At 39.8% G+C, this 16,785-nt stretch overlaps 1 protein-coding gene across 2 annotated transcripts in view; it reads right to left on the reverse strand.

Moving 5' to 3' along the window:
* The window catches only part of MAOB (monoamine oxidase B), a 111,079-nt gene that overhangs the window by 4,305 nt on the left and 89,989 nt on the right, over positions 1-16,785 (reverse strand). For both annotated transcript variants that reach the window (XM_058535685.1, XM_058535683.1), the window contains exons 8-12: positions 15,375-15,534; positions 9,736-9,832; positions 8,640-8,693; positions 6,054-6,111; positions 2,993-3,090 (exon numbers count right to left, since the gene is read on the reverse strand). In XM_058535685.1, the coding sequence (XP_058391668.1) occupies positions 2,993-3,090; positions 6,054-6,111; positions 8,640-8,693; positions 9,736-9,832; positions 15,375-15,534 (467 nt within the window). The remainder of the gene's footprint in view (positions 1-2,992; positions 3,091-6,053; positions 6,112-8,639; positions 8,694-9,735; positions 9,833-15,374; positions 15,535-16,785) is intronic.

The raw sequence follows: 16,785 nt of genomic DNA on the forward strand, positions 1-16,785 counted from the left end.
CTTTAATCTTTTTAAAGAACTCTATGACATAGCTACCATTATCATTATCCCATTTTACAAAGGAGATAAACTGAGGCTTGGAAAATGTGTAGTGACATGCCAAAAGCCACATTGCCAGAAAATAGCAGAGCTCGGATTTGAACTAGGTCTGCCAGATGTCAAGGTCTCTGTTTTTATCCTTTATGCTTTGCCTAGTGTATGATCATCACTAGTTAACAAATAGGGCCCATATGCTACACAAAGGGACAGACGTGTCACAGCACTTGGCTTCTAAGAGGGGCAGTTTGTCGTTACCCAGACAAAAATACCATAAAGGAAGCACTGTCAACATGTCATTATTCATCCTATCCCAGGTTGCCATTATATCAGGTAAGGGATATGGATGTCCATAGCTAACACTCACGCTCTATCTTTGTAAATACTGTACACCACCAGGCCTTTTACCAGAAAACCAGATGGGCTGGCTTGAATTGGTAGGTTTTCCTTCACCAGCCCTTATTGCAGCCATAAAAAAAAAGCAGTAGAAAATAAAAGAGAAGACATTATAGAATTTTAGACTATTGATAATAATACATGGAATAATCTGGAATGACCCATAGCCAGCATAGGCCAGAGAACCTAAGGGTATTCAAGTAGGGTTCCCTACAAGAGAAGGTAAATTTGCTCTCTCCACGTTCATTAAACAAAGCTGCTTTCACCACGTGTTCACTTCTTTCAAACAGAGGGAACTAACCCCAAATTGGAAACCTCTGGGAAGCCTGGCCAAATCCTAGAATTAAATATTAGAAGAGAGAATAAAGCTTAGAGAACTAATTATGCTAACAACTGCAATGTAAAAACCAAGAATTAATTTGAAACAGACAATGAGAGATTTTTCCTCCACTCATCATACGGAAATCTTCCCTTGGAGGAGAAAAGTCCAACAGCTACAGAAAAAAACATCCCTGCCTCCTCTTTTGCAGGTAAGTGAACAGACAGTATATATTCACAAAAAGGATATTTCCATGTATATTTCTTGTGGCTTGTGGAGGAAAATATTTCCTTATGTGTTTTAGTGCTTAATCACTACAGTTTTCCAGTCTATCCAGAAGTAAAATTCCTTAAGAAATGTGTGTTTATTTCTTTACTAAAGTTATACTGTCAATACTGTCCTCTGTCTTCCATCTAGAAGCAGAACATTTACTGTGTATTTCCAGGGCATCACCTTGTCACCACCCATGACTGATACAATGAGATTTATCTTGCTTCTCTCAAGTGGTCAAGGTCAGGCCAGTGCAGGTGAGTGTCCTTTTTGCTCCCCCGACCTCACTGCCCAAAAGGCATTTTCCTGACACTCTTTATGGGATTGAGCATGAAACTCGTCACTCCGTGTTTAGAAATCTAATCACATCACAAAGCCAAAAACATAAGTAATGCTCTGATTGGCCTTTCTCTGTTGAAAGGTTAAATTTTGTATTCCTGAATGTGTTATATGTGGCAAACGATTCTATCTACCTTTCTGATTGTCCATTCCATCCTCAATATCACCCAGAGCTCAGCCATGCAGAACCAGACGTTTCATGAACTTGTAGGATTCCAAGTATTTACTCATACAGTTCCATCAGCCTAGAATGCATTCCCCAATAACCTTTCTCTTCCTTCTATAATCCTTAGATTTCTCTAGATAAGGCTAGCCGGTCCCTCCCTGAGTCTCTATGGTATTTCTATGCCCCTCTATTAGAGTACTTACCACAGTACCTTAAAGTCAATGTTTGATGTTCTCTCCTCTCCCCATCCCCACCCCAGCCCCAACACTGTCAGCTCCTTCACAGCAGGGAGGGCTTTTCTCAGTATCGAAGTTTTCAGCAGAGTGTTTGGCAAATGGTTGGCACTTAGCCAATAAATGGGGACTTAAACAATTAATATTGACACATTATATACTCAGTATATCTAAAAATTAACTTAATGACCTAGTAGCTAATCAGGTGGTGTCCTTTGGCTCCAGAATGTTCTCGTAGATGATATTTTGCCATCGTCAGGAAGATAAGGAAAGTGCTAACCAAAGTCATTATGTATCTTCTCACGAGAGGGTTTTAATCCATCTTTGACCAGTTTTCATGGACAGATTGATTAGCCATTTACATTTACTCACACCCTCTTTTTATTGCATACTCTCAACAGCTTTTACTCCCTACTCTACATTTCCTATTTTGTGCAGATTGAGCTCTTCGCATTAAATTATTGCTTGGTTTAGTATTACTATAATGGTCATAATAATTACTGTTATAGCATTAATTCAAACCTGATTGTTGTCATTGAATAGAATTAACTAAACACCAATGAGTCATACTTGGATGCACAACACTGTGAATGTTAAAAGCCACTAAATTGTGCACTTTGAATGGGTGAATTGTATGGTACGTGAATTATATCTCAATAAAGATGTTATAAAATAACTCATACTCTTATTAACATACTGATTATTGTCCTTTGTATGCCATCTTGTGCTTTCTCGTGTATCTGCTAAGGAAAGTGAGGTTCAGAGAGGAGAAGTGACATGTCCATGATACCAAAGTTGGTTATTGGTAGAATCAGGACTGGAACCCAAGTCCCTTCACTCCCAATCTAGAACTCATTTTGCTTTTATAATGCTGTACCCATGTTGGCACTTACACAGTTCCATTTGAGGAAGTTTTACTGAGTTCTAACTTGGTATAAAGACACTTCTTCTGACAATATAAGTGAACCTTCTGACTTTCTAAATTCCTATTCTTATGTTGCAACCTTCTTTGGTTATATTGATTGGGATTGCTCCTTCAGAGGAATTAAGAGTGAAAGGCACCACCGTGATGCAGAATTATGATGACTTCATTCATGAAATTCACAAGATACAAAGGAATTTTTTTTTTTTTTTAGCATTTACAAGAAACAGGCTAAGAGCTACATGAACCTATTTAGAGTTTGGATTCAGGTTCAGGGAATTTCAATTAGACCTTAGCATCCATTACTCTACCTTCCATATTGAGTCATGATCCCTGGGGGGAAGTACGTTGTGTAGCAGCCTCCTGAGTACTGCTCCTCACACCAGTTCTTCTCTTCATAGTGCACCGGCTGCAAGGCAGAATGACAAAAGCTCAAAGACTCAAAGGAAGCTATGTAGTCTAGACTAAATCAAACACAGTCCCCTATGCTTTATATTGGAGAACCAATACATGTCTGAAGTAGAGGCTTATTATCCTGATATTTTTAGAGATATGTCTTTGGGAAGGTAAATGTCCTTGGTAATAAACTTCTAAGAAACTCTGACTTGAGAAAGTTTTCTCACTTAGTTCATTCATGTCCCAAGTGCCATTCATAAATTGCAATTATCTAGTTCCATTTTTCAATTGTTCTTACCTATTAAGAAGTTTTTAGTGCTGATGGTTTCATAAGTTTAAAAAAAGGATCTATGCTTACTGAGTGGGTGGAACAGGAAAAAGCAGAAAAACATGTCTTTCAGGTAAAAAGGATGACAAGATTCATGTTTCTGGTAGAAGTGAGCTTTGTTAAGGGAAGTTAGACGAATTAATGTCTTCGCAGGATGTAGGCACTTCTGTTGATGGTGGTATATGCAAAAACTATCGGTCTGAAAAATATGTTTTTGCCATGAACAGGCAAAATATTAGCTGAGATTTTGCAAAGCTTGAGCTCTTTATTAAAATAACTAAACATAAGCATTATCATTAAGCATTATTTTGAAAAGATAAAATCAACACAGCAAGTTTAGAGAGAAAAATGTTAGTTTAAAAATAGATTTGAAAAAATGTTTTGTTTAAAAAATTTGCAGTCACATATGGGACTTTGGATAGTCATTTGTAACGTATCCTACTTACAAAGCACAAGGCCCTGCCTGGGGGTTGTAAGTGGCTCCGGGCCTCTGGTGTTGTTCCCACACCTCATGCCCAGCCCTCTTCCCTCTACATCGGAGGGTGACAACCACCCTCTTCTCTAGCTGTTTCCAGCCAATCAGAAGAAAGGTTGCACTTCATCTTTCATCTTTCCTTGCTCCCAGAACTTGTTTCCTTCCACATAACAGACACCAAAGCAAAAGCAGAGCAAGTGCCCCTCTCTACGCCAAGAGCAAACAAGCACAGGACCAACTCATTTTTATCATTAGCAATTAATCATCCACACTCTTCTTAGAAAAAGAGACTTTCTCAAATTAAAAATGATCAGGGCCAGCCCTAGTGGCCTAGTGGTTAAGTTTGGCATGCTCCGCTTCAGTGGCCTGGGTTCGGTTCCTGGGTGAGGACCTACACCACTCATCTCTCAGTGGCCATGCTGTGGCAGCAGCTCACATACAAAAAACAAAAGAAAGAGGAAGACTGGCAGCAGATTTTAGCTTAGTGAATCTTCCTCAGCAATAAATAAATAAATAAATAAAAATAAAAATGATCAACTTTTTTGGAAATTTGAGAACAATTGCTTTCCTCTCCAACTGGGGTTCCCAAACAACCATCTCACAAGTAATTGGAGGAATCTCAATTACAAACTGCTTCAGCCTGAGAGTGTCTCAGAATGTAATTTCAAAAATGGTTGAGTATCTACCAGGGTAAAATATCTTGAACAGCATTTTTAAACAGAAAAACCACTAATTTTTAAGGGATGCAAAATGATTTTTTTTTAGTGTGTATATATTTTGGGTTTTGCTACTTCACTCATACTAACTACCCTTGAGCCTAGAGGCTATACTTATATTTAAACTTGTTCAATGGTATATGAAAGCAAAAAATGAATCAAAACACATTCCTCATTATTATTGTTTCTCTCCAAACCAATCAATTAATCTTCTTGTTCATTTGCTGAGAAAGAACTCGAAGAAACTTCAAGAGCACGTGTTTCACCTATAGCATGTACAGGGAAAAAAAATCTTGCTTTAAAAGAATGAACAAAAATGACAAATCCAAAAGCCACAGCAACTTGACTAGGAGGAAGCAAGCCACTGCGAAGTAGAGCAAGATTAAGTGTTAGAGTAATAAGATTAAGCTATGTAGCTGCTCAACTAGGTCACAGCGTGTACTGCAGAGATTTGGATGTAAGAGGCTTAACAAGTTGAACATTCTTAGCCCCCTCATTAGATTTTTCTCACGCTTTAACTGTTCATTTGTATATCAGTCTCCATTGTCTTCAAGTGCTTCACAGATAACTGGATTTAATCATCACTTTCAATAGGTGACTTAATCCATGTCAAAACATTAAAAACCCAGCAGACTGGTGAATGTAACAACACCAATTCATTGCTTTAAATATTGCTGAGGGAGGTGGTGATGGCTACTGGTTACGAGCACATTGGGTCCACTGACTGTCACCAAATGCCCCTACCACACTGCCTCCCTGCCCCACTCCCATCCCTCCTCTGACCACCTGAGGGGTACTACTAGTTTCACTTGAAGATTATAGTTTCCTACTTCCAAAGGTGTCTAGGAAACTCAGCTGACAGGGCCCACCTTGAGTCAATCTACGTGTCTTCCTTGCACCCCTAATGTTCAAGGATAAAACAAGGCAAAAAGGGATGTGCAGGAGGGAGGCAGGCCACCCTATTTTTACCTGCAAGACAGTGGGGGGTGTGGTGATTGTTAGGGAATGCTTATATGCTACTTTATGTACACCAATGGACTCCGGTCTCTTTACAAGATCAACAGAGTTTCAGGAAAGCTCTTTTCATCCCCATCCTGGCTGCTAGGAGCTAGGAACTCACGAGGGGTAGCAGAAGCTCCCCTCTTTTACCCCCTGACATAGCTGGGAGCAGAGTGGCCCAATGCTGTGCTCTAGAAAGAGCTCTGAATGAAGGGACAAGCATAGCATCACCTAAAATACAGCAACGTTGCAGGGTCCCTGAGCAGTCACCAACACACCCAGGGCCCATACTCTCTGGGACAGTTTATAAGTTGACCAGCCCTATGCAGACCCCTCTGAGAACATGAGGGAAAACACGAGCTCTAGGACCCTACTTGCATGGGCCTATCCCTGCTGGCCCCTTCAGGACAAAGCAAGATCTTTTTCTCCCTCAGGAAAGGGTTGGGAAGCAGCCTTACCTGCAAAGCTTCTTGGGAGCCCAGGACTTTTGCATAGAGCTCACAAAGTTTCTTCAACCTATGAAGGGGGGGGGAGACAGAAGTGAAAATGAAGGAAGGAAGGAAGTGAAAGAGGCACCTATCCTCTCATTCAAAGGCTATTGCTTCCATGTAACATTTCATTTTAATTTTTTGAAAATTATAATGCATCACTGCATCACTGGGGGCACATGACAGTTTGTTCATTCACTCAAGAAAACATTGTGTACCTCTTAAGTGTCAGTCAGTCTTCTAAGCACTAGAGATTCTGGGAGGATCGAGACACATCCATGCTCACTCCCCTTTCTCCCCCAACCCCACTAGGAGGCAATGGGCAGAGTGGAAAGAGGAAGGGGCAGGAAAAGCTTTGAATTCTGCTTCTGCCTCTTCCATACTATGAGGTCTTGAGCAGGTTACTTGAGCTCTCAGAGCTTTAGTTTTATCAATAAACTGGCATGATTTTTTCATTAATGATGTAAAACAGTGTGGTCCCTGGACCAGCAGCAGCAGCAGCATCGCCTGGGAACTAGTTAGAAATGCAAATTCTTAGGTCCCACTCCAGACCTGCTGACTCAGAAACAGCAGTGGCAGCAACTGTGTTTTCACAAACCTTCCAGGTGATTATCAAGTTTGAGAACCACTGATATAAAGCATGTAAAGTTCTCAGCCCAATAACTGGTACATAATAAATGCTCAGTAAATAGTAGCTCTTAAGAAATGTAGTCTCATGGGAGAATTGCACGTAAGCTGAAGGTTATAATTAGTCAATTAACATATGCGATTGTAGTTATTTCAAGTCTGATTTTAACAGAATAGTAATGCTAAAGGGGATCTTAAAGATGATCTAGAGTGAGGTCAATGATTTTCAAAAGTATTATTGTTTTAAATCCAGGAGCTCTTTCTAAAAACAAAGGTATATGAAAATGCTTAATTTCCCCTTCCTCCTTCCCTCTCTTCCTTCCCTCTTTCCTTCCTTCACTTTTTCCTTCCTCCCTCCTTCCCTCCTCTCTCTCTCCCTCTCTCATTATTCTTTCTAATTTGTTTTTACACAAATGGGGTAATTTGGTTCAAGCAGGGGAATGGTCAGACAGAGCAAAGCAATAAAATTAAATTCAGAAATAGAACCAAATACATAAGGGAATTTAGAATTATAAAGGTGGCCATTTTAAACCCATCAGTAAAAGACAGATTATTCAATAAAATGGCACTGACACAAATGGCTACCCATAAAAGAAATAAAGTTGGAGTCCTACAGGACTTCTTACACCAAAATATATTTCATAAGGATCAAAGATCTTCACATAATAGATGAAACTATAAAAGTAATGGGATAATGGGAAAATTTTTAAACAATCATGGAATAGAAAAGTCTTTTCTACGAATAATGGACCATTCAGAAGCCATGACTTAAAAAAATTGATAAATTTAACTTCATAAAAAGTTAAAATTTTATTATAGTATGAAACAAATAAGCCATAAACATGATCAAAAGACAAATTGGGAAAAGATTTGTTCCAGGCACTGTTCCAAATCCAGCAGTGAACCAAACAGACAAAACTTCCTACCTTCATGGATCTTAATATTCTCGTGGGGACATTTTTAGGTGAGTGTCCCAGTCAGACCTCCATAGCACTGGCCAAGCACAGGGGTGGTAACAGTCACGAAGGAACATGCTAACGGAGGGGAAGGATTGTGCCATAATGTAATTCGGGGCTTTTAGTAGGTAAATATGTTATCAGTGGTGGTGTGGGAATAATAAGTGGCAGTGGTAAGTACTAATTGCTGGAAGAAATTGCCACCTCCAGAGAAACCAGTCCCTCTGTACCTATAATCTGTTAATTGTTATGCATCACTCAGGCAGGATGCACTACAGACTGCCCTGCAATGCACTCATTTGCCTTCCTGATTATCTCCTCCCCAAGTAAATTTTCAGCTCCTGGGCTATATCCATTTTTGTATTCCCCATAGCTCCTTGCATAATATCCTATGTACAATAAACTCAATAAATATTAATTTGAACACTTGGTTCTTAAGTTACCAGCACTGGGCCTTTATACAAGACCCTTGAAATTAACATAACAGACATGTAGCATTGGGAATACATATATTATTAGGCAGTTATTAAGTTAAAAAGTTAAGTAAGTGGCTGGCCCAGTAGCATAGTGGTTAAGTTCACACACTCCATCGGATCCTGGGCGTGGACCTACGCACCGCTCATCAAGCCATGCTGTGGCGGCGTCCCACATACACAATGGAGGAAGATGGGCACAGATGTTAGCTCAGGGCTAATTTTCCTCAGCAAAAAGAGGAATATTGGCAATGGATGTTAGCTCAGGGCCAATCTTCCTCACCAAAAAGAGGAAGATTGTCAATGGATGTTAGCTCAGGGCCAATCTTCCACACCAAAAAAAAAATGTTAAGTAAAATTGACAGGCAGGCAAGTAGGCAGGAAAGAAGGACGAAAGGAAGGGAGGGAGAGGGAGGGGTAAGGAAGGGAAAGAGGGGCAGAGGAAAGAAGGGAGGAAAGGAGGGAGGGAGGCAAGAAAGGAGAGGCACTCTTTTTCTTACCTTTCTTCTTTGGTAAGACGGGCCAGTTTTCTGGCTTTGTGGGAAAGGATAAATCTAAAATATACAAACAAGAAAAAGGGGGAAAATTAATGGCTGCTTGCATCCTGGCCTCATTTCTATAGCTACACATGTGCCTAGTGTACAAGGTAAAAGTTAGCCAGAAGAAACAAATTATACACTAGCTTATTTTATGTTCAATGTTTTACTATTTACTTATTACATTTCTGACACTGAAAGGCATCTTCTGGTTTTAGGGATTCAGGGGACTAAAAACAGATGACTGGCCATAATTTCTCCCTAGGGTAATACTATGACTGACCAACCTCCCCTTCATGGCTGGTGACCAATAGGATGGAGCCCTGGGTCTCAAATGTTCACCTAAGGCCGTGTCTGAGCCTTTTGAATTTCATCCAGCCCTTGCTCTTTGGGTCTATCTCCACGATGGTGTCTCCCTAGTGCCCAGCCTTCTAGAATCTGCCTCCATTTCTAGCCCTATAATTGCCTTCAACTTAATTGATCTGGGTGTTATGACCCTTGGCTCTCTCTGAAATAAACTCATATATCTTCTAGGGCCCATTTCAATCTCGGCTGCTCTAGGTAATCACTCCTCTGGGCCAGGTTCTGGCCTCCAAGACACCCCCCATCTGTACTGGTCTTCCTTGCCAAGCTGAGGACTGGGATGGCCTTGGCTCCTCCCTAGTGGGACTCAGAAAATCTCAGCATCCCATGAAAGTACCATTGATGCCCACACAGTGTCCATAAGAAACCTTCTTAGTAAAACACCTTCACTAAGCTCATCATATTATGCTTTCACAAAAGATAGCTTACAAAAATATATCTACTCCCAGTACTACATATGAAGCAGAAAATTAACATAACTAATCTTAAAATGTTATTGGTATTCTACTTCCTTTCTAAATATTTATTCATTGGAAGACATTATTTAAAATAAAGAATAAGAACTTTTCTACTGCTAGATTTGGAGAATAATTCTGTTGGGTAAAAAATTATTTAACAAAGTTTGGGGCACATTTATTAATAGTATGTAATCTTGTCAATACTGAATAGCATCCACACCACCATAACCATGCCTTACCCCATTATGGCGGCATAGCTGCCGTCAGGTTTGGTATCATCCAACGTGTAGGCCACTGGAGCTTCCTCTCCTTCAATAATCATGGTTCCACAATAATCTTGGAGAACAGCAAAATGAAAGAAGATATTCATCACCCTATCAAACTACCCATAGCAGTTATAATGAAGCATACATTTTTCAACTTAAGAAGCCCAAAGAGCAAATGTAAGATACTACACTCTAAATATATGAAGGCAAATCAAACTGATGTCAAAAGGAAGGCCAAGTAGTCAACATTTTGTGAAAAAATAAAAATGTAAGCCCTTCTCTGCATGGGATAAAGCAATGTGATATTATGAATTAATCCAGGCCACCCTTTAAGGAAATTTTGCTTTCCTTGCCATTAATACTTGTGTCCCCTATTTCCTCTTTCATAAGAAATCAGATAAAACTAAAGATGTGTAAAATAAATACTAGTCTATTACTGTAAAATAGAAGAAACTGAACGTTCATATTTTATGAGGAGTCACTTATTCTTTGTCAACGAGTTCCTCATTATCTGGAGACAGAGCAGAAAGGACATGGATAACTAAAATCCACAGAGTCCCAAACCTTCATTTCAAATATGACCTCCAGCACAACTTGGGAAACAATTTCAGCTCATTCTGGACAAAAGTGCTTCTCTCATTTCTCTCCTGAACAAAATATATGCAATTTCAACAAAAAGACTATGACAGAGCAATGGTGAAAATGTCAGGGCAGAATTTGAAATGTTATAATAATATCTTATTACAGTCTACCACTCCTCCTGCTCCATCATTTACTTGCAAATTGAGGTTGTTTGAACAAAATTATGGTGGAAGACTCTGGAATGTTGTATAGAAAATCCAATAAGAGGGTTTCAAAATGAAGAAGAAAGAACAGAGAAAGAACTTTGAGAGTATGCACCACCCCAACCCGTGTGTGTGAGCAGACACACCTGTAGGCCTTTTTACCTGCACGTCCCTCCCCACTGCCCATCCATGAGAATCAATGTACCAGTCAGCCACCAAATTGAGGGTCACTTGCATGCCCCTCAGGTGTGCCGGGGCAGGAAAAACATTGAGAAAAACTGAAATATGGGAAGAAGAAATGTTTAAAGTCTGTCCAAGACTCAAGAAGATTTAAGAATACAAGAGAAATAGCTAATGAATTGCCTGTTACAAGAAGACAAGAAAGAGAGGAGACAGACAGGACAGGATTGGTAAGAGAAAAGAGCAAGAGCACGTTGATCACGTAGCAGTCGGCTGGACAGATGGAGGGCTAGCGGAAGACACCACGCTAGCCAGGGTGGAGACCCTGCTTTCTGGGTGGACTCCTTGGACACTTCCTTCCCAGCCCAAAGCTGGCGCCTGCACCCTGCAGTGCACTGGGTGAAAGTGAAGGCACAAGGGGCAGAGAGAGGAGTCATGTCCATGCCAGGACAAACCATGTGGCATCAGCGGCATTTCTATCCTATGCACATGAGACTTCTGGGTTAGCTTGGTCCGGCCTCACTCTTAGAAAGGAAGGGGCATTCAAGGACATCTAGACGTTTAACGAAGTCCTTTAACAATAGAAGCAAAGACAAAAGAAGAAGCAAACTAACAAACAAGAAGGAACTCGCAGGAAAAAAAGACAAGGAGTAGAAGAAATTTCCCCAAAAGTGGCAAGTAATATCCTCAGGGAGAAAGGAGAAGATATTTTAACTATGGGAAGTGATAAAGAGGAATATTCAGAATAAAATATTTCAGGAGAAGCTTATTGGGTGTGGGCGTGTGGAGGGAGGAATTCTGAGAAAATGACCACGTTCATCTAGAAGAATAACTGAAGTTTATCAAGGACAAAAGTACCATAAAAAAATAATGAAGAGAGAATGTCTGACCAGATATCAGATATATTATGAAGCTACAGTGATTAAAATAGTACAGTGCTGTCATAGGACTAGATAACATAAATCTGTGTTCTCCAAAGTGGGGTGTGCCCACCTAGATTGCACATCTAGATAGTAGAGGGGGTTACTAGAAATTCTTGTTTTTTAATTCAGCTTTTCAAAAAGTCTACTTTTATATATTCTATAATTATAACAATACATTTTTCAGAGGTCCGTATACATAATTTAGGAATAAATACATACAGTGGTAGTTGATGTTTATACACATTTTTAATGTATAGGGCTACAAAAAAATATCTGGAGCCCAATGACAAAGATCAGTGGAATAGAATTGTTAGTCCAGAACAGCCCCATGTATATATGAGAATTTAGCAGGTGGAAACCATCAGAAGCAAATTTTAAAAAGCTCATACACCAGAAGAAAATATTTGCAACATATACAGAAAAAAAATTAAAGAGCAAAGGATAAATAGGTAATTTACAAAATGATTTAATATAGCCCCTTAAGCCTTATTAATGATAAACTTATCAATTATAGATAAATGGGATATTTTCCCCTACTGATTGCAAAAAGTTAAAAATATTATTAGTTTGGTCTACCCAAGTCAATTGACTTCATAATTCCACTTTTACAAATTTATCAAAAAGAAATGCTCCTACACAAATCTGCAGAGCTATATGAAGGAAGCTGTTTATTGCAGCATGGTGTGTAATAGCAAAAACTTAGAAACAATCAAAATGCCTATCAACAGCAGGCCTATCGGGTACATTTTGAACAGAGTCATACAGTGAAATACTGTTTATTCAGTTGTTGAAATGAGGTAGATTTACACTTAATGATGTGCAGAAATGTCTAGGGCATACTGTTAACGGGAAAAAGCAAATTTCAGTATAATATGTATCATGTTTTTAAAAAATAATGGTTTGGGGAAAATATATAACATTTATTTAAAATTATATTTGCATATAAATGATATACATATTCTTTAATATATATTTAAAGTATATATATATATTGCAATATATAGGTACATATATATTTAAAGTATTACCTAGGCATATAATCAATCTCTAAAGACAAACAAATTTTTAACAGTGGCTCCCTAAGGGGAGGGGCAATACAAGAGAAACATTTTTCATACACTTTTATTTTTTAAAAGTTTTATAGTGAATAAATTTACTTCTGTATTTTTTTTTTCAGGGAAAGATTCATCCTGAGCTAACATCTGTTGCCAATCTTCTGCTTTTGTTTTTCCTCCCCACAGTCCTAGTGCACAGTTGTATACCCTAGTTGTACATCATTCTAGTTCTTCCATGTGAGCCGCTGCCACAGCATGGCAACTGACAGATGGGTGGTGTGGTTCCATGACCAGGAAACGAACCCAGGCCACCAAAGCAGAGCACACGGAACTTTAACCACTATACCATCAGGGCTGGCTCTGTAATTTTTTTTTAAAGCAGATATTGCTTCTGTCATTTTAAACATAAGTTGATATACATTAGATTTAAGGGAAAGTATAAATGGTGTAGATGAGGAAAAGCAAGGAAGACTGAAGGGATTCAAGGCATTGGAAACAGCCTTCTCTCTCCCAGTAAGTGGGGATGGGAGAAATGGCTGAGGTGGCTGTGATGGCTCCCCCAGGGATGCCGGGAGGGTGGGGTGCTCATGGTGAGGGTGGCTGGACTAAGGATGACTTGGTGGAAGGCCAGCAAAGAAGGGGGGTCTCTTCATTGCAAATTCACAAAGATGCTACACACCAAGAGACTTGGAAGCACGTCCTGGGACAATCAATCTACAAGCAGTCAAGAACTGGCCTGTATCAAAATGCAAAAAGTTACCTTCTCTTTAATAATCCAAACTATACCGCACTTATAAAACAAAACAAAGCAAAGAAATGAACAAAAATCTTGAGTGATTGATTGCTGAGTGCCCATATGTGCTAGTCATGGTGGTAGGCTGTTTGGAGTTGCAACATTTACTCCCTTTTATCTCATTAGCTCATATTCTCTGAGCTTTTCTGTTACTTGTTAATTACAGTGTCTTCAGCAGTGGCGTTGATAGTCTGATGCAAAGACCCTGTTATGAGAGTGGACTTCCTCAGTTTTCATTCCCTCATAGAATCCTTCAAAAAATTCTTATTGAATCACTTATCAATACAACAGGAATCATATTAGATGTGAGTTTTGGAGCCCTCCTCTGTGTTTCTATCATCACCTAGGTAATGCCAACACCGAACTCAATACATTGTCATGCAATTATCCATTTACATGACTGTCTTCCTCCTAAGTCTGGATTTTCTGGGTAAGGAAATGTGCCTTTGAATTCCCAATGCCTAGCACAGCATCTGTCATACAACCGGTGCTCGACAGTGGTCAGTTGAAGAAATACATTACTATAGTAACGCAAAAGAAATTGAACATGCTTTAGTGAGGCTCTCAGTCTACAATCATTTGTTCAAGTGTTACTCAAGACTTATTACCAACAAGGACTGAGTCAGACCCAGCCTCTTCTTGAGGGTGGAGAACTTGGGTTTTCTTTTTGATACTAGTACCTACCAATGAACTTGCCTAGCACATAGTAGGCCTAAGATAAAGCTTTGCAAATATGAATGGAAAGTTATAGATTCTCTCCAAAAATAAAGGCATTCTGAGTCATTAAAAGAAAAATCTCTATTCCATGGTCCTAAATCCCATCTACTTGCCACCAGCCAGCTATCTAAAATGGGTGACCTGGGTCATAAGAGGAAGCAGCTTAGCACCAGCAGGCTCTTCACGGTGGGTCACTGCACTGTCCTTTGCAAAAGGTAGATTACTTGATGCACCAAACCAATAATAGTCTCAAATAGGATTTCCTGCAAAGGTGGAGAATCAGGAGGCTGCGAAGTGGCTGAAAAAGGGTAAATACAGGAAGAACACCCCCAAGGTAAAACTGTGAAACTCCTCCTTTGCTTCCAGCACCTTCTTTCTGCACTTTAGCTCCTCATTTCAGTCCATCCTTCCCTTTGCCCTCAGGCCCAGGCACTGACTTCTTCTTACATGGCCTCCTCTTGGAAGAAAAGTAGATGTGATGAGAGTAAACGTGACACGACTCCAGCATAGCGCTGGCCAACACAGTAGCCACTAGCCTCATGTGATTTTTTACATTTGAATTTAAAGCAATTAAAATGAAATTAAATTGAAAATTTTGGTTCCTCAGTCTCACTAGCTACACTTCAAGTGTTCAATACCCACACGTGTCTAGTCTCTACCATATTGGACGCAGAAACTCTAGAACATTTCCGCCATTGTGGAATCTAGCACTTTAGTGGGCATCCCTGTGATGTTCTACCCAGTACAGCAGCACACTCATTGAATATACATGAATGAATAAATGAATTTAATTTAGAATAGTAGAATCTGAACACAAATGAGAAACTGGAAATTTTCAGAATCCCCACCTTTGTGAATGGTTCTAGAAACTCATACTTTTAAAAACTGTATTAGAAAATGTTAATAACCTATTTTCACAAGATTTTGTGGGAGGATTAAATAAACTTCATATTGAATTATAAAAAGAGTTGATCATATTCCAAGGGAAGTTTCCTGTGAGTTTGTGCCAATGTATTTTATTTGACAGAACTGTACTTAGACCTTGGACTAATGTTTTACGCCCAGCATTCTAATAAAAATAGTCACATGCAAATGTGCTTCTTTGCACCAAGTTTCTTGGACTTTCTCCCGAAGGTCTTCATTTATGGGAAGTACTCACCCTTTTTCCTCCAGAAGGGCTCTTTATAATAAACCATACACTTGATGACTGAACCCAAAGGCACACGAGTGATCAGCTGGTTTCTCATCATTGGCAGAGGGGGATTGAAATGGATCTTCATGCCCAGAGTAGGAGGAACAGCGCTAATCACATACTTGGCCTGGAAGAAAAACAGTGTAGTTAAACATTGTTGGTGGGTAATTTTTGCTTTTTTCCTAACATTTCTCCCTCATTTTATCCTTATCCCCCTCTTTAGTCTTTTTTTTTTTTTTTTTGTGAGGGAGATCAGCCCTGAGTTAACATCTGTGCTAATCCTCCTCTTTTTGCTGAGGAAGACTGGCTCTGAGCTAACATCTATTGCCAATCCTCCTCCTTTTTTTTTCCCCCAAAGCCCCAGTAGATAGTTGTATGTCATAGTTGCACATCCTTCTAGTTGCTGTATGTGGGACGCGGCCTCAGCATGGCCGGAGAAGCGGTGCGTCGGTGTGCGCCCGGGATCCAAACCTGGGCCGCCAGTAGCGGAGCGCACGCACTTAACCGCTAAGCCACCGGGCCGGCCCCTCTTTAGTCTTTTCTTAACAGAGAAGCTGGAAGGATCTTGTTAAAACCAAAATGAGCCCTTATTGTTCCCTAGTTCAAAACCTCCAATGACTTCCCATCACACTTAGAGTGAAAACCAAATTCCTCACAGTCATCTCCAAGGCCATACATGAAATGGACCCCTGTTACATCTCTGATTTCATCTGCTGTTACTCTTTCCCTCACTCCTCTTACTTCTGCCATTTTGACCATCTTGCTGTTGCTTCATCATGCCAGGCTTGCTTCCATCTCAGGGCCTTTGCCCTGGCTAATCCATCTACCTGGAATGCTCCTCCGCCAGAGAGCCACATGGATCAATCTATCATCTATTTTGGTTCTGTGCTCAAATATTACCTTCTCAGTGAGGTCTTCCCCGATGACCTTATTTAAAATTGCATGACCAATCCTCCCACTCCCACCTTCTGGCACACCCTCTCCCCCTTTCCTGCTTGATTTTTTCTACAGTACTTATCACTGCCTACCATATTTTATATTTCAACTCTGTATTTCATCACAGCCTTTCTCCATCACTAGAATGTAAGCCACGTAAGGGCAGAGAATTTTATCTCTTTTGTTCATTGCTATGTTCCCAACTTCTAGAATAATGCCAGGCACATAGGAGGCACTTGATATTTATCAAGTAAATATTTCCTTTGGCTTTCTAATTATATAGGAGCCCAATACAGAAGATTGATAATATATATTTTTATAAATCCTCCCCCACGGCAAATATTCTGGTTCTCTTTTCCTTTCTTTCAGATAGAGGTAGCTTTTTCACTTTTGGCAAAGGGACTGTCTGTGAAGTCTGGAATATTCTTGGCTTTATTTAAGC

The sequence above is a fragment of the Diceros bicornis genome, chromosome X (assembly GCF_020826845.1).
Source record: "Diceros bicornis minor isolate mBicDic1 chromosome X, mDicBic1.mat.cur, whole genome shotgun sequence".
Classification (NCBI taxonomy): Eukaryota; Metazoa; Chordata; class Mammalia; order Perissodactyla; family Rhinocerotidae; genus Diceros; species Diceros bicornis.